The sequence below is a fragment of the Arvicanthis niloticus genome, chromosome 17 (genome assembly GCF_011762505.2).
Source record: "Arvicanthis niloticus isolate mArvNil1 chromosome 17, mArvNil1.pat.X, whole genome shotgun sequence".
In the NCBI taxonomy this organism is placed as follows: domain Eukaryota; kingdom Metazoa; phylum Chordata; class Mammalia; order Rodentia; family Muridae; genus Arvicanthis; species Arvicanthis niloticus.
Window position 1 is genome coordinate 28244421 of NC_047674.1, and position 22541 is coordinate 28266961.

The following is a 22541-nucleotide window of genomic DNA, read 5'->3' on the forward strand; positions in this document are numbered from 1 at the left end:
CCATCCAACTATCCCTCCATTCTACCATCCATCCATCCATCCATCCATCCATCCATCCATCCATCCATTTGTCCGTCTGTCCATCCATCCATTTTTTCATCCATCTGTGGTCCTTTTTCTCCATCCTGTTGTGTAGATACTGCAAGGGTAGGTAGATTAGAGATGGACATATGGATAGATGGTAGCCTGATGGTTAGACAGACAGATAGATGGTAGATAATAGGTATATAGGTAGGTAGGTAGGTAGACAGATAGACAGGCAGATAGATATGGATAAGAAAAAGGTGATGTCAGATAAGGGGAGGCCCATATCATTACTCTCAAATGCTGCTCCTGGGAGCTCATACAAAGGGAGGCCATGGCACACAGCCAAGCAGGAGCTGGGCGGAGCAGCTCTACAGAGGAAGAACAGATGTCATTGGCCGGGCTGGGGCTTTCCCTGCTCTGGTTTCTAAAATGTCCCTACATGCAGGTTTTCCCCTTCCAGCAGGTGCGAGCCTAGATACCCTACCTGCAGTTAATCCCGAAATATGGCCACTGGGATAGATTCCTGTTGATAAACAGAACATGGGTGTCCCTGAATATGGGACACATCAAGGTAACTCAGCCAAAAGACAAGAATTTGAGTCCAAGTGACTGTTATTCAACAGTTGAATACCATCTACTTATAAAATCCTCTAAAATTAGAAAACTGTAGTGAACTGTGAAAGTAGCCATGACACCAGAGAAAGGGGAAAACAGCGGAAGAATGACAGTAGCCATAGGCTAGACCCAGAAGCCATAGGCTAGACCCAATAGTCCACAAGCTAGACACAGCAGCTGCTGATAATCCAATTTCCAGAGAATTTTCATGATTCCAGCCAGCAATGTAACATTGAAGAGAGCAGAATACAAGACTGAACACCGATGCCAACAATCCAGTCTAGAGACTCAGACTGCTGGGGCAATACACAGAGGTTTCCAACCTTCCTAACACTGTGACCCTTTAATACAGTTCCTCGTTCTGTGCTGACCCCCAACCATAACATTATTTTCATTGCTACTTCACAACTGTAGTTTTGCTACTGTTATGAATCGTAATATAAATATCTGTGTTTTTCAATGGCAACCCTGTGAAAGGTTGCCCCAGAGAACTGCCATCTTAGAGTTTTGGTGCTGGAAATCTAAGTGAGCTGCCCCAGCTGGGACACCAGGGTTTATTAATGTGACATGTTTCACCCTGTGACTTGACTTATCCGGTGTGCTCTAATTTCATTTGTATGTATACTTTTTATAATCAGCTTGATACTTTGTGTGACTCCTCGGTAAGTGTAGATAAAGTGAATTTGTTTTCAGTTTTCAAACTGCATCTCTAAATCCCACTTGTTCCTGCAGCTCGTGCGCTTGGTTTTCCCTGACCTGGGCACCCGGAGGCTGGGCACACGAGGCAGTGCCAGGTAGGGTTGTAATGTTTGTTTTGTGTTAAACGGTGAAAAGAATGGTGTAGGGAAATCACAATAATCGATAAAGTGTGCAACACAGAACGAGCTGCATGAGGCAACTCTCACCAAAGGGGGCGTGGCCCAGACTGAACCCCCATTACCTGGAGACACCAGGGTCATGTGCTTCAAAATCTTGTTAAAATATAAAGATTGCCAAATACACTTTACATGTCAAAAAAATGTGCCCAATTATTAAAACGTTCAAATAGTTGCACACATAGAATAATTCCAATTGCTTTTAATTACTCTTTGGACTGAAATACCTTAAGCATTTGGCCAATTAGCCGGTCAGTTGTATTCAGGAGACTGGGGCCTACGGTGATGGCTTTAACTGGGACGGAAGCTCCAGTGCCATCAAGCGTGTCCCTTATCATAATTGCCAGGCAGTTATCATTGACCTTTGTTGTTTGTTTAAAATCAAGACAGGAAATCAGCAAGCAGGGACAGAAGCCAATTAGAGGAAGGGCCAGCTGCCCGTAAAGAAATCGAAGACAGTGTTGAGCTTGCCAAATCTAACCTAAGGCGGTAATTAGGCTGAAGAAATCTGGTTCTGTTGTTAGCCCAGGCATACACTGTAGTTTCCTGGATGCCACGGAGATGAGGCTGGGGGTGGGGGATGGGGGGGGGAGTGGTGTGGCTTCCCAAAGGCTGATTCCCACAAAAGGCAAAGGCGGCCGGACAGGAGGCCTGTTCCATCTCTCTCTGAGATGAGACATCTCTCTGAGATGAGAAACTCAGAAACGGAGAAAGCAGAACCAAGCACCCAGCAGCGCTTTTGTAGGCTATCCCAGTGAAAGGTGTGTGGCGCATGATGGGCTGTGGCCGTGGTGGGTCCAGGATGTGGTGGGTCCGCCTAACCTGCTCGCTGTCCTCAGTGAGGCGTGTCACACTGTGCAGTGCGGGTGGGGCTCACTGCCGCTGTCCAGGGTCACGACTATCATCCTATATATTACTAGCCAGGAAAAGGGTCTAAATTCAAAATTCTCCATACAGTATGTCCATATAGCTGTATGCGCATACAGTACACACATATGGCACCAAACCACTGCAGAGGCAGGAGGCTGAGCTTCCTGCAATGGCGTACGTGGAGGTGAGTGACAGGATGCCTCTGTTTTCAGGTATCATTATGACGGGATCTGTATCAAGAAGAGCTCCCTCTTCTACGCTCATTACTGCTGCCTGCTGGGTAAAAAGAGCTGTCACAGGTCAGTCGGTCCTTGGGGTCCTTTGTCATGGGGACCCAGCCTGGTTTCTACAAAAACCACTCCGATCTTGTTGTACCTAACTGATCTGTAGGCTGTTCTACCCGAGTCCTTATGAAGAGCAGATAAACACAGGGCATGTGGCCAACGCCCCATGTCAGCCTCTGGCAACGTTACTGGCCAGAGAAAACCCACTTCCAGCTGACTTCCTTGGGTAATTGATTCTAACCATCTTCTCAGTCACCTAAGCCATTTCTGGTTGGGTCTTCCAGGAAACGTCTATTGCCCTTAAGACTACACTGTCCCTTTGCAGGGCTAATCTCTCTTTGACCTCTCCCCTTCCCAGTAAATGCAGACCATTTGGTGCTCCACATGTAGAAGGGATGTTGAATCAGCCAGTGGGTCACCCTGGATTGGGGGTGGGCGCTTGCACAGCTAGGAGTTTGAGACTGCTGCTTTGAAAGTCACCAGCCTCTGTCCAGCTGCTGAGAAAGGACTGGAATTCCCTTTCCTCCTCTAGGTCTCCTTTCCTGGTCAGAGAAGCCAAGAGCACAGGCCTGGGGAGCTGTATGTCTCCTTGCAGTCTCCCTGTGCTGCAGGGTTGTATGGTAAACACGAGATCTTCCCGTATCAGCACTCCCTCGTTCCCACACTCTCTCCTTCACAGCGCTGAGAGCTCTTGCTGTGCATGCACGGCCCATCCACGTTCTCCATGTGTTTAGTTGTGCTGGGGCAGGAGCCAGGAGTGAGGCACCGTGAATCTGTACTATCTTGGAATCTACATCTTCCTCTCCCTTATATTAGCTACTTCAAACGCTTCTGGAAAGCAGACTGCATAGACCTTATAAATCAGTGCTACCCATTAGCAGAATGCTTAATTACCCAATTGTGCATAGTACATTTAAACATACTTTTAAATATGAAGGTGTGGGCTCCAACTTCAGTATGCAGCACAAGTATCCTTCCGGGGCTGGAGAGGTGGCTCAGTGGTTAAGAGCATTGCTGCTTCTGCAGAGGACTCAAGTCTGACTCACAGAGTCCTCATTGGGAAGCTCACAACTGCTTGTAACTCCAGCTCCAGGGGATCTGATGTCTCTGGTCTCAGTGTGCCCTCGTGCGCACACGCACATGTACATGCGCACACACTCACACACAGGTTTCCTTCAGGAATGAAGCGAAAATAAAGAGAGGGGGGAAATGACTTGCCACTGACCAGCTCACTCCTAAAGACAAGCTAAAGAAAATCCTTCAAAGAGTGAGGGCTGACAGCACAGGGAATCCTGGGGATGTGGGGAAAGGAGAAGCTGTCCAGAGTGGAAACAGAAGCCTACTCCAGACTGTCTCCTTCCTCTTGAGTTGTACAGGCCATAGTTCATCACTCTGACAAGGACCTACACTCCACACACAGACCCATTAAAGCAGGGAAGGTAAAGAGGCCGAGATGGAGAGAGGTTCCACACTTCATCTGAAGTGGTGAAGCATGGGAACTCGGGGCTGTGGGTTCAGATGTGAACACTGTGATTAACACTCAGGCAACTGGCACGAGAGTGACACTGACATGTACCAAAAGATGCCGCAACTAGAGCAAGATGGAAGGAATCCTGTGCTTAAAGTAGTTCTCTTAAATGCAAGGATGCAGAAGCAGAGCAGAGAACCAAGGAAACAAATGGAAACGAGGCGCATAAAAGAAAACTAAGAGCTGGCATACCAACAATTACCTTAATTGTAAATTATTTACAAGCACCGACGGGAAGATAAAACTGGCAGACTGGATTTAAAAAGAAGAAAATGACTCAGGTTTGTTTTGCCAACAAGAAACATACTTCAGATTTGATGGCCTAGACAAGCTGAAAGGTTGTTGTTTTTGTTTTGTTTTTTAATGGGAATAATATAGCAATGGGGGCTGGAGAGATGGCTCAGCAGTTAAGGGCATGTACCACTCTTTTAGAGGGTCTCAGTTCAATTCCCAGCACCCACACCATGTGCCTCACAACTGCCAATAACTCTAAGTCCAGGGGGATCTGACACCTCTGGCCTCTGTAAGCACCTGCATTCATGTACTCATGTGTGCACGTGCGCATACACACACAGGAAAGAGAGAGAGATACATACATAGAGACACACAGAAACAGAGACACATACACACAGACGTACACATACAGAGACATACAGACATACACAGAGACATACATATACAGACACAGAGGGATACATAGAGATACATACAGAGACATACACACATACACAGACACACACACAGGCATACACACATACAGAGACATACAGAGACACATGCACACAGATACACAGACATACATACACAGGAACATACACATGTACACAGACATACACACACAAACATAGACATGCACATACAGAAACATACAGACACATAGACACATGCAGAGACATACAGAGACACACGCACACAGATACACAGACATACATACACAGGAATATATACATGTACACAGACATACACACACAAACATAGACATGCATATACAGAGACATACAGACAGACACATAGACACACACACAGACACAGATATATAGACAACACACACAGAGAAACACAGATATATATACACACACACACACAAAACAGCACAAGTGGAGGGACTATCCATGAGGTCACCCTAGGCCATCTTTCTCCATGCTCAGGCCTGCAGAGCCCATTCCTCAGCAAACAAAACGTAGCTGCACCTGAGCTGGTTTTTACCTGGGGAAGCACATCTATTAGAGACCTGATGTTCAGAGTTCTTATTAGGAGATTGTCATGCAGTCCCCTCTGCCCAGCACATGTCTAAGTAACAGAGCAGGTGTTCTGCATAAGCTGGATTTTGTATGGTCTGCACTGCAAGAGCCACTCTTACCAGCAAACTTCGAATGGGAACGCTCCGCAAGCCAAGTTCCCAGACTCCAGCCAAGGACTGACCTTGCACAGGCCTTCCCGAGGCTCTCTGTCTCTGTCCTGAGGGTTACCTTCTATCTATGCAGTTGCACAAATCTGTGAATATACTAAAAAAAGCATTGAATCTCTCTCTTTAAATGATTGAGCCATGTCTCTTACTGAAGTTGTTTTTGGGAAAAAAAAAAAAATCCCAGCAAGATCCTTCTCTTGGCATAAAAGCTTATTCAAAGGCTGTATGGGAAAGCAGACAGCTCAAAGGCCCTAACAAGACAGAATAACTGGACACCCTCCATCTTACTAAGTGCTCTGTGTAGCTGTAACAACCAGAGTCTTGTGCTTTCGGTGGCCACACAGGAACCCAGGCAGGGGAGAGACTCTAGAAATATGATCAGCTGATTTTTAATTAAAAATATTATATGCTGTTTATTATGCGTGCGGGCACACGCAAACTATAGTACACAAGGATCAGAGGGATCAGAGGACAGCTTGTGGGAATGAGGTCCCCGTCCACAATGTGGGTTCTCGGGATCAGATGTGTGGTATCAGGCCTGGCAGAAAACACTGAGCCATCTTGCCAGCCCTCGGATAAAGGCAGAGGTACTGAAGAAACGTAATAGAATTGGGTAGCTTCGAGAAGAAAACCACAGTCCAAGAGAAAGATGAACTTCAACAAAAACTTCACAACATTTCTAGAAATTAGCTCAAGATAATAAACCTGATGAGCCAGGCATGGTGACGCACACCTTTAATCCCAGCACTCAAGAGGCAGAGGCAGATATCCTTGAGTTAGAGGACAGACTGGTCTGTAGAGTGAGTTCCAGGACAGCCAGGGGTGTGTCGAGAGCCCCTGAATCAACCTCCTTCTGAAAGCATAAAGCTGTGTACGCTCAGCTAGTCTGGAGGCTGAGGTTCCCAATTGTTTGAGTCTGAGAGTTTGAGATTATACTATGTAATATCAGCAAAATCTATCTCATTACAAAGTTAGCAGCAATAAAGCCAACAAAACATAAGAATATTAAAACTTAATAGTAGAGTAAGCTTAATGAGACCTATGGCTAGGCAGCAAGTTCCCAGACTGGCTACCAAATGCAGGAGCCATAAAATGAAAAACTTTAGACTTTTTCAAAAGTCCTGCAGAGGAGATGGAAAAGACACAGACTGAAGGAGAATGTGTGCTGTCTTCACTGTTGTCAGATTCTGGAATCTGGAAAGCATACCATCCTCACAGTTGTCAGATTTTAAAATCTAGAATCTAGAAAGAGTATTCAGTCCACACAGTTGTCAGATTCTAGATTCTAGAATCTAGAAGCTAGAAACAGTATGCAGCATGCATCACCATCAGATTCTAGAATCTAGAAAGAGTAGGCAATCCACACCATCATCAGATTCTAGAATCTAGAATCTAGAAAGAATATGTAAAACCCAACAGTATGAAAAGTCAGAACAATCCTATTAGAAAATGAACAAGAGACAAACACCTCACAAAGCTAGCCCTTGGCACAGTGCACTGTGCCTACAGACCTATGAGACTGACAAAACATAAAAAGGCCAAATCCTGATGAAGATGCTGAGAACCTGGACCAATTCCACACCTCTGGTGGGAATGTAAAATGATTCATCACCCTAGACAATGGTTTGGCAGTTTTTAATAAAAACAGACACGAGGACTGTCCAGCCATTGGTAGATCTCCTAGACATTTGTCCCTGAGAAATGAAAACTAGCATCTGCAGACCCTCATAAGAATATCCTCAGACTGGAGGCAGCCCAGGTATCCTTCAGCAGGTGACTGGTTAACCTAATGATGGTACATCTGTGCCACAGAAAACTACCCAGCAGTAAAGGAGACTAGACTATTGATTGTGGAAACTTGGATAGATCTGTGGGACTCAGCGAAGTGAAAATAGCCCCAACCCTATTCATAGAGATCCCATTTATAGAGCATGCTCAAACGATGAAATGAGGGACAGATTAGAGGTTGGCCGAAGTGAATGGTCTAGGGGTGAGGGGAGCAAGAAATGGGCGTGGTTATTAAACGCCACCCCTCCTGGCATCCTTCTTTCTGCACTTCTGATTCATTATTCTCTATTTTACATACTATCCCTCTTTTGTTTATATGGTTTGTAAGTGTTTTCTTGAATTCTGTATCTTGTCTTTCCATCTTTATCCCATGAGCTTCCCTAGAACAATATCTCAGCTGTGGTGAGAAACACATGAACCTGGAAAGGTGACAAGATTGTTTTACACACACATGTACATGCATGCACATACTTAGACATGCACGCAACATGCACACATATGCACATGCACACATATGCACATGCACACAACACACTCACACAGGCATGTGCACACACAACACACACAGGCACACATAACACACACATGCACACACACACACACACACACACACTACAGGTGCATACCGCATACATATACATGCACTCCCATGCACACACATGTGCATATGCACAAAACACACACAGGCATGCACACATGTGCATACGCACAAAACACGGGAATGCACACACATGCCAATACACATGCATGTACACACACATGCATACACCCACATGCACATAAATTTAAGTAAAATAGAAACTGTAAGATGGTTAGGCTGTACCAATGGCAGTGTCTGGGCTGTGATATGATACAGCCAGCCCTCTGTCCCTGAAGCTTCTGTGGCCTCAGATTCAGCTAACCATAGGTGGGGATTCATTGGGAATAAAATTTTGACTGAACCTAGGAACTGGGTTTTTTTGTTGTTGTTGTTTGGTTGATTTTGGTTTTGTTTTTAGCATTATTTCCTAAACAGTATGGTGCCTATGCTTTCTGCACAGGATTTCCATCATCCTAGATACTGTGAGTCAGCTGGAGCTGATTTTGAGTGTGCAGGGCTGTGTACAACAAGGTCTCTGCAAATACTGCCCGTCTCATATGGAGACCTGGGGGCGGGGGGGGGGGGGGCTGGCAGCCATGGAGGTAGACTTCCTTAGGGAATTAGCGGATTCTGGGGTCAATGGCTGTGGATCTGAAAGGAGAATTGTACCATGGTTTGTGAACAGTGTTAGCAGTGGGTGGAACTGAGCTGAGCATAAAAGGGGTCTCTCCCTTAATTATTTCTTACAGCTACATATAAATCTATAATTACATCAGTAAAAAAAAAGTCAGTTAAAAATAATAAAGCAAGCATAACTCCATAATCCTGAAGAAAAGGCATGCTTGGTAGGCCCCATGCTGTCTCCCAGCAGGATCCTGAGGGCAGCCAGGGCTCTCAAAGCTTTGTAAGCCACTCCCACTCCATTCCTTACTCCCCTTCAAAGCCCTCTAATAGTGTCTGCCTCTGACAGATCTGAAATGCCCAGGACGCCTTAGCAAGGGGAAGGTGGAGCCTGGCTGGGAACACCTGGAAGCCATCAGCCCCAGGGAGTGCAGCTGGATCTGCTTGCCCTCCCTTCCCCAGGTTCAAAACCCAAGGGAGAGCCTTCAGATGAGAGTTTTTGAGGTTTCCTCAAAGCTGTCTGCCTCCCCGAGGCCAGAGGTTCTTTATGAGTTGAGATGAAGGCTACTGTACAAGAACTCTGGTATTTACTGGGGGTGCAGGATGGAGATTCCACTGGGGAGGTAGCCTTGGGCTGGGGGTGTAGCTCAGTGGCGGAGCACTTCTGTGAAGTCCAGAGTTACAGCCTCACCATGGAAAGAATGGTAAGTATCCCTTACCAGAACCATTTTAGAGTGGAGCATGCAAGCTCCTTAGGATGACTGGTTAGGACACACCTGTACCTAGGCTGCTCAAGAATTTGGTGTAACCCCTTCCCCCAACCCACACACATCACACACACTTTCTTGACTTTGTGTCAGGGAAAAGAAATGGAAACACCCAGCCACCCAGCCACACAAAAACATTAGCACAGAGATTCGGCCAAGAAGAGGAGAGGTGGCTTTCAGCACTATGCCACTGTCCCCAAACTCTCCAAACAGGCACATAGCCTAGCCAAAATACACACAGTGTCCAGACAAACCTGTCTTGTTTGCTTCCTACCCCTTCAATATAGCTAACTCATTTAACAGTCTCCACACTTCTCCCTCTGTATCCTATGCTGAGGAGGAGAAATGTCTCAAGATGCAACAGGAGGCTTGGTCCCATTGCAGGGACCAGGACCCAGATGTCTGCTGACTACCTGCACAGAAGTATCTGTGGGAGAGGTGGGTGTGATAATTCTCATCCTTGACCCAAGAGAGGCCAAGATCTGAACAGAGGCCAAGATCTGAACAAACACTTGAGACTTTTGTTTGCTTCTTAATCAAAATAACTGTAAATGTGCACCATATGAAAAAGAAGTCCAGAGCCATCTCTTCTCTGCTCTGTCTCCCGGGTCATGTGAGTTTTCAGGGAATGGGCCTCCCAAGATCCCACTGTGTTTTCTCAGGCAGCCAGACTGAGTTGTGGATCCAGAAACTCACAGTCTGAGGCCAAGGTGCAAAATGTTTGCCTCTTTTGTGGGAGTGTGTGTGTACATGTGTACATGTGCATGCATGTGTAATCAAACCTAGGGAAGCAACCCTTTAACTTAAATCCCCAAGTTAACACACTTTAAAGAAAATATCTGTTCTTTTCCATCCTGTTTAATATAAACTCCTAAAAGAATTCTGTGATCTCCTGTTTCTCTTTGGGATGTAATGGAACTAACTTTTGCCTTCCTCCCTGCTATCATACATGCAGACACACACAAAGATATATGTACACACAGACATGCATGCATACATACACAGATACATATACAAACAGGCTCACATATGCATACACACACACATATATATATATATGTATATATATACATACATAGCCACACAGATACATATACACGCAAACATACATGCACACACATACATACAGATACATATGCACACAGACATACACACGCATCATATACACACATACATATACATACACATATGCACGTATACACATACGTACACACATGTGCATGCGCGCGCGTGTGTGTGTGTGTATGTGTGTGTGTGCACACACACATACACACACACACTGCTTTCCCAGCTTAGCAACTGTCTAATCTGTCCCTCACACGCTGAGCCTTTGTGCTTGCATTTCTTTGTTCCCTTGCCAGCACATGAGCTCAGGGGGCTGCCTTGGGTGGCAGCTGGAACCTGTGGAATGCAGCTGTGGCTGCACAGCTGGATCCATGTACCAAAAAGGCACCCGGTCTGGCCCAGTGTTCATCTTCCAGCCCTCCTCCCACCTCAGGGAAAGTAGGCTCATGACAAGCCAGCTGCAGCCTGACAGTTGTGGCCACCACCATGGAAGGATGCCAGAGGGTCCCCTGCCTGGCCTAGCCAGGGCCTCTCTTCCTTGTTTAGTCAGCTAGGGTGTAAGAAGGAATAAGATGAGACAGAGCCTTGGGGGCCAGGACCCCCCCAGCGAGACCACTGATGAGTCTCCCTAACTAATGAGGTGTCCAAGTTGCAACCAGCCTTTTGGCCCTGTCCACCCTATGGTTTCCAGGACTGGTTAGAACTTGTTAAAGTTGAACATAGGCATTACCCAGTTCTCCAGTAGCTTTAAAAAAAAATCTCCTGTATGAGAAATCATGCCCTGGGTGACACCCTGGCTCAGCAAAGACTTTGGAAGCAGAGACACCCCTACCCCCACCCTCCACCCCCCACATCCTCAGGAACTTATCATTTGCTCCAAGCAGCCCTCCCAGGCCCTTCTGGGTGGAAAGTCACCCGATGCAATACCTAGTATTATTTGCTGTCTGCCTGTGAAACTTGATCCCCCTCACCACCCCCCTAGAGGCTGAAGTTTGCATAAGAAAGCAAATGCAGACAACTTACACTTTCAGTGCTTTCCCGCAGACGTCATTTTGCAATTAAGCCTTTCATTAAATCTAATGGGTCAGGAGATGGTTAAATACTTGAGTAGCAGCCTCCCTCCATGCAAAAGATGACTAAGCTGCAGTGCTTGGTGTGCCAGCCTCTCTTCCCAGTAACATAATTTTTGCACATTTTTAGTTTCAAAACACGTTTACTGTGTGTTTTGTGTATGTGTTTGTGTGTGTGTACATGCCTATGTCTGTGTGCCAGGAGGGATAGAACTCGTGTGTGTGTGTGTGTGTGTGTGTGTGTGTGTGTTTGAATGTCTGTGTCACTGTGAATGTCGGTATCCATGTGCTGAGGATGGAGCCCTTGGCCCATGCGTGGTAGTTAAGGCTCTACAACTCAACAACATCCTCCGCCCCATATTATTGTGACCTTGTCAGGTGCATATGTACCCTGAAAGAACAGAACAATAGGCAATCGCTCTGAACTTGAATCACAATGTCCTCAGGATTCTTCATCTTGCCCAATCTGAGAAATGGGATAACAGTCCTTAACTGCCATCTCTGCAGGGTGGTCTGAGGGTTAGGCCGAATGAAGTAAAGCACCAAAGAAATGAGGGCTTGCTTGCCGCATCTCCCAGTGCCTACAGTTAATGAAACGAAACCACACACATTTTATAATCAGTATGTAATAATCTGTGCCCATATGAATCTTTGTTTGCATTTTAACTTCATATCCAAAACTACCTGTGAAGAGTCACTTCCAGTCAAAACTAATAATTATTTCAGATGTGGTAAGAGAGCTCTGCAGGTAGACCCCAGGGACTGGAGGACAGTGCCCTACCCCAGCACTAGTGCCCTACCCCAGCGCTCAGACTAGACAGCATGGTCTGAGGGTGGGATTTTATTACATTACTATCTTCTTATCTTTGTAATTGCTTTAAATTGTTTTCCTCAATGCTGAGCTATGTGCAAGGAAGATTGAGGTGCCAGTGTGATGTAATGGAAGTCTGGATTAATGACAGTGATGTCAAAGCCTAAGAATGTGCAAACAAACCTGAGTTAGAGCTAACACCATGCTTGGTAGACTTGTGGGGAAGTCTGTCTGTCTGTCTGTCTGTCTACCTACTACCTAATTATTTAAGATCACCACGTGTCCTAGAAGTATATCTTGGTCTCCCCAGTGCCAAGTGATTTTGAAAACAGATTAAACTAATGTGATTCTCATACTACATAAAGCAAGCAGGTACTTGCTGGTGCTGGTCCTGAAAGAAACGTGGGTTCCCTGGGTTTTCTCCATGGGGGACTCAGAATCTAACTGTAGGTGAGTCCAAAGGAAGTCAGAGTCTACACATTACCAACTATTTAGAGACAGAGACGTGGGGCCTTAAATAGGACTTAGAGTCATCTGACCCTATGCCTTTCCTGTCTAGGGCCACTAGAGCCCAAGAGTCTTACTGAAGGAAGTGCCAGCCACCAGCTGCTGTAGCAGGATGTCACCTCTTTCCTCTTGGGTCTCCTGCCTTCCCCTGGTCTGGCTGGCCTTGCCCCTGCCCCATTGTTTGTTAAATCCTAACAGGCCTAGGTTAGGATGTAGCAGCTGAGGGGGTAGCCCATGAGGGCCACAGGTCTTCAAAGCACAGAGTAACATAGGGCCACTGCTGGGCAGTAAGGTTGCTCTCTGTTCTGCTCTGGTGACTAGACACATCCAGAGGCTTCAGACAGCCCCAGGGGACCTGGGCCCTCCTTCTCAGAAAGACCCGCTCTGGTATTGTGTATGGCTTCACTGGAGCCAGTAGTCCAGCAGCATCTGTGCTTTGGCTCACGGCCTAATAAGTGTCCCCATTGTCTATATCAGAACCACACTAGGGAAATGACGCAGGGGCTGGTGAGCCCAGAGACACACAGCCCTCATGGCTGGCACCCTGGACTCCTCCCCTCTGACCCCCTCTGACTTTATTCTCACTGCACTGAGCCTGGGTGGCAGTAAGCTCCAGTTCAGGAAAAGTGGAACTCGGGTCTACCACAGCCTTAACTCGCTAGCACAGCTGTCCAGGTTCAAGCACAGCTAATGTCTGCAGTGTTCCCTGCGTTCAGTCTGCCAGGTCCTCTCTGCACCAGCATTTTTGACCGAGACCTCCAAGCTCCCAACCTGGCCTTAAGGCCAGACCCCAGGAGTCCCCTGTTCTCTGTGTGGCCCAACTGTGCTGCAGTCTCCAGTTCAAGCCCTGAGTCATGCTGATTTCTTTGTGTTTTAGTTAATGTATACTAATTTTTTTTTTTTTAATGGCTTTTAGCTGGATAGTGGGTGGCACACACCTTTCATCCCAGCACTCAGGAGAAAGAGGCAGGTGGATCTCTGTGGGTTCAAGACCAACCTGGTCTACAGAGCAAGTTCCAGGACAGCCAAACACTTAAGGCTAGACTCCTGGAGTCTTACATAGAAACACCTTGTCTCAAAAAAGCAAAAACAAACTATTAGTGGTGGCGGTGGCGGTGGCAGTGGTGGCAGCGGTGGCAGCTCTTGTTATGTCTTGATCACAGTTATGCCCCCCTTCAATATGCTAACAAAGAGCTAACAAAATGCCTGTCCTGTGATAGACACTTAACATACATACAGTAACGGAATGAGAAACAGATGGATAGTTAAATGGATGAACAGTAAGTGGATGGGTGGATGGATGGATGGATGGATGGATGGATGGATGGATGGACTGGATGGCGATGATAGGTGGTGGGTGGATAAATGGACATGAATATCATCATATTGTATTTTTTTATTCATTTTTGCACAGAAAAGAGACCCAGGAATTCTGTGTCGGCACAATGTAGAATTGTAGAGAAATCATATTTCCTCCTATTTCACTGGGAAAAACCTAGCGCCAAGTATGCTGGCGTATGTCATTAGTCCCAACACCTGAGGCAGAGGTGGACTGATCGCTATGAGTTTGGAGTCAATCTAGTCTACAAAGCGAGCTCCAAGCCATCTAGACTTATATAATGAGACCTCACCTCAAAAAGAAAGAATAAGAAAAAAATAAAAATAAAAACAACTTCACTAGTGATTCCTGATGTCTCCAAGTGCCGACAACCATGTCTTTCTGTTAAGTTCTGTGAACTTTTACTCCAGATCTTTCCTTATGTCTTGTTTTATTCTAGGGATTAACTCTTAATTTATTTAGAATGTTCCAGAATCTTTATATATTGGTTATGTCTCTTGTGGCTAAGTACCAGACAAAAAGGCAAAGCGAGAGAAAGGTTTTCCTCTGGCCCAGAGATTAGAGCGACTTGCTCCCTCGCAGAGGAGGAGGTGCTGTGTCAGGCAGCTTGTCTCTGGTGCTGGCCAGGAAGCAAAGAATGGGGAACACCTAATGCTCACATGACTTCCCCCTCTTGATTCAGTTCAAGACCCCACCCTAGGAGATTGTGGTGCCACACTCAGGGTTGGTCTCCCCTCCTCAGCCAGTGGTTCTGGAAGCATTCATAGACAGATATCCAAAGGTGGACCTCATTAAGGCTCAGGTGTAACTAAAGCCAATCAAGCTGTTGATCCAAGTTCAGTGTCACAAGCCCACCCTCCCTCGTCAACTGGATGCCTGACCATAGCACTTGAGACCATAAAATTCTCCCCATGCGCTCATGGCTGTCTCATAACACTAAGTGCATTCATTCCAAACCGTCATAGTTTCAACCCTGTTCAAAAATGTAGTCTTCTCTCAGACTTCAAGTGTGCATGATTCTCATCCCCCCCCTCACCCACACATGCTCGTGTGCAAACACACACACACTTCTACAAATTTAGCTACAGTAGAGGCTAACACTACAATATATGACGGGGAGCACAGTCCAGTCCAAAATGCAAGCCCAAAATGAAATTTCTAAGACACTTCAAATTCTGCATTTTCTAGCATTTGTGTGGAATCTACCCTTCCATATCTCTGGGTTATGGAGCCCACATCCCATGAGCTATTTGGAATGTCCAGTGTAACACTGATGTTTTGATAGCAATTCTCACTAAAGGATGAAAGGAATGCCTCCCCGAAGAGCTTGTATTCAGATTGCCTACCACGCTTGGGAATAGAGTACTGTGCAGAAACATTATCATTTGTGTGTGTGTGTGTGTGTGTGTGTGTGTGTGTGTGTAATCAAATACTTAGGAGGGAGGACAGATTGGCACCATGACACAAACCTTTAGAAGAGAGCCCCTGGGGCTTCTGGGAAGCAGGGAAAGCCAGTGCTGGCCAACTCTCCTAGGTGTCCTCCTGACCATGGCTCCATGCTCTGAGAGGAGAGTGACAACTAGTCTACAGCCCTGCACTCTCGGGAGAGAGGACTATGCTGACTTGGGTAGATGAAGCTTCCAAGCCATGGCTCCCCCCTCAGCTCAGCCTTAGCCCTGGGGCAGACAGGGAAGAAGATACCTTTCTTTCTCACACCCTGAGGAGGCACATTTCCTGGTGCAAGTGGGAGGCGCTGCACACCCATAATTAAAGGGAAAGCACCCCACAGCACATCAACGGGACTAAGCCTGTTGTCTATTGTATATGTCTCTTACATACGGCAACCCCACAGACTTGACAAATGGAGCTTACCATCAACCCCCTGTTCCTGTGTCCTGTGACAGTGGGATCTGCCACACCCATCACCTAACAGCACTCTCGTGTCTGGTTCACTAGTGGGAAACGCCAAATCAGAAAGCAGCAAGACCCCGTTTTCACGTTGGGTTTTCTTTTCCCACAGGAGTGAAGTTGTAACCTTAATGGTGTCAGACCCTTGCTTCTGAAGGGAATAAAGTGTTTAAAATTAAAATCCAAGGTTGTCCCAGATACAGAAATAAACTTTTAAAAAAAAATCCCCAAGCATGTGACAATCACCATATGTGTACCGGAACCTGGAAGATGAGTTTTTAATAGAGTTTTACCCCAGACAAACAAGCTTGCAGCAGAGGAAAGTGTGTTCTTGTGTGCAGGGACGAGTATCTTAGTCACACAGTTTCTCTGTTGTCTGTTCTTATACAGTGGCGATCTTGTTGCCTTTGGAAAATCTCCTGATTATAACAACGTTCTCCAGCAGGAAGAAGCAGTGAGTATAACATATCCACATTCTAACAGACCCACCAGTATCGGGGATTGCATGCCTGCTGTGTCCCACGTTCTGGACGGTCCTTACTCCATCATCCATTTGGTTTCACTGTTGAGTGTCCGGCATTCATCACACTCAGCTAGGACTGACCTGGCCCCTGCCCTGGAGGGAAAGCTGTGTTTCTTGAGATATAGTTCTAAAGGATGCACAGGTGGTTAGTGATTAATTTGCCGCAACGTGCCTCTATGGTATTATTTCAACTCTTAGAATCAGGACATCAGAGCTATTAGTAGCCAATCTCTGACACTATACGTTGAGCCTCACTTTAGTTGGCTAAGACATGACAGGACTTTGATCCTGTTTCAGCTCAGTTTGCTAAAACAAATTACTCTATACTGAGCAGTTTAAACACACTGATGTTTCATGGTTCTGGATAGTTCTGGATTGTTCCGGTGAGGGAGCCTGCTGAGCTGTGGACAGCAGGCTGCTCCCCTGACCTTGGGTGGCAGAGGCTTCTCTGACCTCCTGTTTGTCAGTGATCCAGTTCATGAATATCCATCGCATCCTCTAGACCTAACCACCTCCCAGGGTTCCACTTCTAAAGTCTGTCACAGGTTGATTACGATAACAACATAGGGATTTGAAGGAACACAAACATGGTCGCTAGCAGACGTGAATGATAACACTGACAAGAACCACTTTTTTAAACGTCTGTTTTTGGTGACCAGTACCCAGAAGTTAAAAAGACAAAATCACTCATGGTCTTGTACTTGAAAAGCATTGTCTGTAGTCAGGAAGCAACTGGGGCAGTATTGAAGGGCAGTGAGTCCAGAAAGGCAGAAGGGGCCATGGGGGGTCAGATGGCGTGCACGAGGGCTGATCTCCCCAGTGCACTGGCAGTCTCTATTCTGCTGAGGAATTCACCCCAGGACACAGCTGGCTAAGCAACAGCCACGCTGCAGAAGCAGACTGAGCTGAGTGCAGACCTGTGGCGACTGAACTTACTAGTCTCAGGGTGCTCTTTCTCTTCCCCTGAGTGGTCTGGCGTGATCTCCTTCCTGGTATAGGCAGCTTTCTTAGGAGCCAAGCTGTCCTAACCCACAATCCAGAATGTCTCTTACAGTCAGATGCAAGAATTCATAAAAAAATAATAAAATATAAAGAAAGAAAGAAGAGAGAGAGGGAGGGAAGGAGGGAGGGAGGGAGGGAGGGAGGGAAGGAAGGAAGGAAGGAAGGAAGGAAGGAAGGAAGGAAGGAAGGAAGGAAAGAAGGAAAGAAGGAAAGAAAGAAAGAAAGAAAGAAAGAAAGAAAGAAAGAAAGAAAGAAAGAAAGGTGTAACTATCCAGGGACCAGAGAGATGGCTCAGCAGTTAGAGCACTGGCTGCTCTTCCAGAGAACCCAGGTTCAAGTCCCAGCACTCACAGCTGTCTGTAACTCCAGTTCCCAGGGATCCATGCCACGAGGCATGCATATAGTGCTCACACCTGTGCATGCAGGCAAAATACCCATACACAGAAAATAAAACAAATATTTTTTTAAAAGTAGAACTATTCATAAAACTGAGAAGCTAGGCAGAGGAAAGGAAAGGCAAGGTGCCTTGTGAAGCTCCTGGTGTGTGTGTGTGTGTGTGTGTGTGTGTGTGTGTGTGTGTGTGTGTGTGTGTGTGTGTGTGTGTGACAAGGGTGGGTGGTTAAAGGCTGATTTGACTTATTTCAATTGGATCCTGTTCTTCCTCTTATCCACCCAGCTTGGCTATTTCACACCCAGCTGCAAGCCTCTTAGTCTTCCCTGTAGTACCCAGCTCCTGCCTGAGTGCTTTAGCCCTGATGTTTATTTTAGCTATGATGGAGGACCAGGGAGAACCTCTTAGATGAGTGGCTGTGCCTAAGAAATGAACACAAAGTCAATGCTCTGAACAACACACAATGATTGTCTTGTGTCCTGGGGGATGTGAGTTCCCCTACCCCCATCAGTTCTCACCAGGCTAAGGTCAAGGTGTCTGTAGAGCAGTTCTCTAGCTGTAGGCTGGGGGGATCTTCCAGCATCTAAAGGCCACCTATATTCCTGGGCTTTTAACCCCATACTCTGTCTTCAAAGCCAGCACAGGGTAAGCCGAGTCCTTCTCTGAGCCGAGTTCAGCCACCTGTTTTCAAGGACTCTTGTGATTGTTAGACATCAGGAAAAGGCTCTCCCTGTGTCAAGGTCCCTCCTGCTTTATAATGTAGCAGAGTCACAGTATCTGGAGATTAGAGCATGGGCATCTTGGGGCACCGTAGTTCTGCCTGTTAAAAAGGGGACTCCCAGAATCCTGTTGAGAGAGGATTCACCTTGGGGTGTAGCTTGCGTCTGACCTGAGAGGTAGGTCTAACAGTGTGGAGGCCTCGAGGCCTGGCCTTGAGAGACACCAAGAGTGAAGAGCTTGCTAATGCCAGGCTGCGGAATCTGGATGTGTGTGATTCAGGAGGGTGTGGCACACCATCAAACCTCTTCAAAAGGAGGACAGGACATACTGGGAGGCATGACGGAAGATGTGGAAAGAACCAAAGGCAAGCCAAAAGCTTTTCTGGGTGATGTAACTCAGGACAGGCACATGATGCCTGGGGATTTGGCAACAGTAAGAGGTAGTCCCCATTGTATTTTTAGGGGTGGATACATAAGCTTTGTATTAGTCAGCTCTCTGTTACTGTAACAAAATACCTGCTCCGATCAACTTAAAAACTGGAAAGGTTTACCTTGGCTCGCATTTTGGAGGTTTTATAAACTTTTGTGGGTTTGCCCCGCTGCTCCTGGGGCTGTGGTGAAGCAGAATGTCATGATGTGGAATGCGTGCTGGAGCAAAGCTGGAGCTCATGGCTGTGACGTGGAAAAGATGGAGGAAGAGACCCACGGCTTACGTTTCAGGCACTCAGGAACTTTCCTTTTGATGTCTCATGGCAATGTACTTTTATATTCTTATAATCATTTGTATTCATATATAATTTATCGTTTGAAAATTTCATGTAGGTATATATCACATTTTTATCATATCTACCCCGATCCCTCCAGATAGCCTCCAAACACACCCCTCCAGTGTGTTCTCCTCATATGCGCCCAAGTGCCTCACTTTCCTGTAGCACAAGCCACCTGCCAGTGGCCACATCCCCAGAGAAAAGTGACTCTTCCTCCTCTGGCAGCCATCAAATGCCAATAGCTCCTAAGCTAGGGGTAGGGCCTTGAGAGCCCCTCCCCCATCCACGATGGATACTCAGGCGGCTCCATCTTGTGTGGGTTTATGCAGGCCACATCAGCTATGAGCTCGTGAGTTCGATGGCCACGTTAAGTCCAGAAGACAGCAGTTCACTCCTGGGGCTCCTCCCTACCCTCCGGCTCTTACATTTCTTTTCATTGCCCTCTTCTGAGATGTTCCCTGAGCCTTGCAGGGAGTGGTTAATACAGAAGTCAGGTCTAGGACTGAGAAGCCAATCAGTGTCTGGGTGGCAAAACAGTCATTTTTCATGTTGAAATAGAGAACGTGGGTAGTCTCAGAATAGAAGGAGAGAGAAACAAAGAGAGATGGGGAGGGAGGGAGGGGAGAAAGAGAAGAGGGAGGGAAGAAGAAAGGAAGAAAGGAAAGAGAGAGGAGGGAGGGAGGAGGAAGGGGAGGAAAGGAGGGAGAGAAAGAAAAGAAAGAGCTTACCTAGGGTGTCTGGGTGGTGGCTCGTGAGTGAGCAAGGGTCTGACATTGACTCCCAGGCACCCATAAAGCAGCCAGGCACAGCTGCACATGCCTGTAAAGCCAGCATTAAGGAACAGAGACAGGCAGATCTGGCTGGCTCACTGGCCAGCAAGGCTAGTCAAAACATCAAGCTCTCCAGTTCAGTGAGAGACCCTGTCTCAAGGCTAGAAGCTGGACGACAACAGAGGAGATGCTTGGCATCCTGTCTTCTCTGGGAGCTCATGGTGTGCAACATACAAGCGTGCGTGTGCACATACACACACCTGCCTAGATTTATAGCTGTCTATCTGAATGTTCTAGAAAGATGGTTGAATTGCTAGATTTCTGGCCTCCTCCCAGTCACCTAGGGACAAGGAATCTGGATCCCTAGTACGAGTGAGGACATGGTTTCAGGACCACACTTGAGAAACATTGCTTTGGGAACAGCAAAGGCAGCAGCTAGAGAGCAGATGTATCCAGGTCAGTCTGGGCTCTGAAGCAGATGGCCTAAATAGCTTGTCACTATGAGAAGCTGCTCAAGGCTGGAACCAAGAGTTCTCTGGGTCTTCTCTAATGGAAACACCAACAGCCAGGCTGGTGAGCTTTGTGAAACACACTCTTCCTGATGGTCGGTCACCTCAGCATCCTTCACAGACCAGAGAACAGCATGCACTGGCCCGGGACCCAGGCAGCATCCATGGAGGGAAGCCTTGAACATTACCCTCAGAGTTCCTGCCCCGTGTGTGCCCAAGAGTCCTCCAGGAGGGGTGTGATTCAGCACACTGGAAACACTGAAATCACAGCACGCATTTCCTGAAGTTCAGGGTTAGGTGCTCAAGAGTTCAAGAGCAATGGCTGTTGGGCAGTATCTCCACTCACCAGTCATCTCAGTGTAAGTCTCCGTAATTACCACGGGTATCACAAAGAGGGAGCAACCCTCAGGGGCTGTTTGCTACTGTGCGTGGCTCACTTCTGGATGATGGCTGAGCATAACCATCTGTCCCGAGGAAGGGTGCTGTGGAGTTCAAAGGAGCTGCTGACCCCCAGGAGCCAAAACCCCAGGGACCAGCAAGTAGCTGAGCCCAGCCAGGTACACGTAGGAACTGAGGAAGCCACGGGTGGGGTGTGAAATTCTGACCCGGAAGCTGCCAGAATTCCATAGCAGAACTAAGCAGACCGTAAAGATGGAGAGAGATAAAAAGTCTCAATTCAGTGTGGTTGACTTTGCATCAAAGCGCCATCTGTGGGACTGGTGACAGCCGGTTCTCTGCTAGGAAAATCTTTCAAAAGTCCTGGAGAAATCATTTCGAATAAAATTGGTGCACTCTGGCCCTATGGGGTCCCTACCTTGCTGGTCAGCACCATGAAGAGGGCCCATGTGCTTTCTATCAAGCCTTTCCCCTTCTGTTTTAGCCTGAAATTTGTCAGAAATGAAGCAGTGACCCTGTCAGCCCAGGATTCCTGACACAGTTAACTCTCTTCACAGCTCAGGAGCGCAAATCTGACAGGACAGGAACTTGATGGGATTCCATTTTATTTCGGGGAGCAATGATTCAACAGATGAAGGTTCTAGAAATACATAGTGACATTAGGCTGCTCATGGATGATATTTTAATTGAACATGATGATTTAGCTCTTGACTGTAACTTAGAACCCCCTAAGAATGATATGTTGGGCAATGTATTAAGGCCTAAGGCCCTCCCTTTGGTAGCAGACAGTATTATAGGAGCCATTATTATTGTAATGGAATATGAGGGGCAGTTGCAAAAACACCACCACATTCAAGACTGTTGACTTAGAGTAACCTGCGACTGCAACTTTATTTATATGCCAGAGGATGCATTTTATTTTAAAGAAATAACCATGGTATAAATGACTTGCAGTGTGAAAATCGCTCCCCAATAAAGACGGACCCGACAGGCTCACCTGTGTCTCCATTCAGAAGATGTCCGTTCTGGGAACAAGAACTGGCAAACAAGTACTCCTGTAAGCTGGTAGGTCTGTGTCCCGAGGGGCATGGTTGTCACATCAGTGCCTTCTTATTTGGCCTGTGGTTTCACCCGGGGTACCGCCTCCTACCTCTCAGACCTGGGAAGACCAGCATTCCTTCTGGGCCTGAAAATAGAGGTTTGCCCTCTGTCATTTATCTTCTGAAGTGAGGGCTCCCTCCATGAAAGAAGGGACCAGAAAAGAGAAACAGAGCCTTGGCTTCTCTAGGAACTGGTGCTGGGAAGTAATGTGAATGGCAGCGTTCAGGGACACAGGTGTCAGCGGGCGGGGCCTTTGGAGCAATGGTGCAATCAAAAGCAGGTGCTGCACAAGGTGGCCGG

General features: G+C 46.9%; 1 protein-coding gene across 1 annotated transcript in view; it reads left to right on the forward strand.

Annotated features, from left to right (window-relative positions):
• Rfx8 (regulatory factor X8) overlaps positions 1-22541 on the forward strand; it is a 57313-nt gene that overhangs the window by 8795 nt on the left and 25977 nt on the right. The window contains exons 3-6 of the mRNA XM_034521865.2: positions 1375-1436; positions 2600-2686; positions 16454-16517; positions 22095-22205. Coding sequence (XP_034377756.1) covers positions 1375-1436; positions 2600-2686; positions 16454-16517; positions 22095-22205 — 324 coding nt within the window. The remainder of the gene's footprint in view (positions 1-1374; positions 1437-2599; positions 2687-16453; positions 16518-22094; positions 22206-22541) is intronic.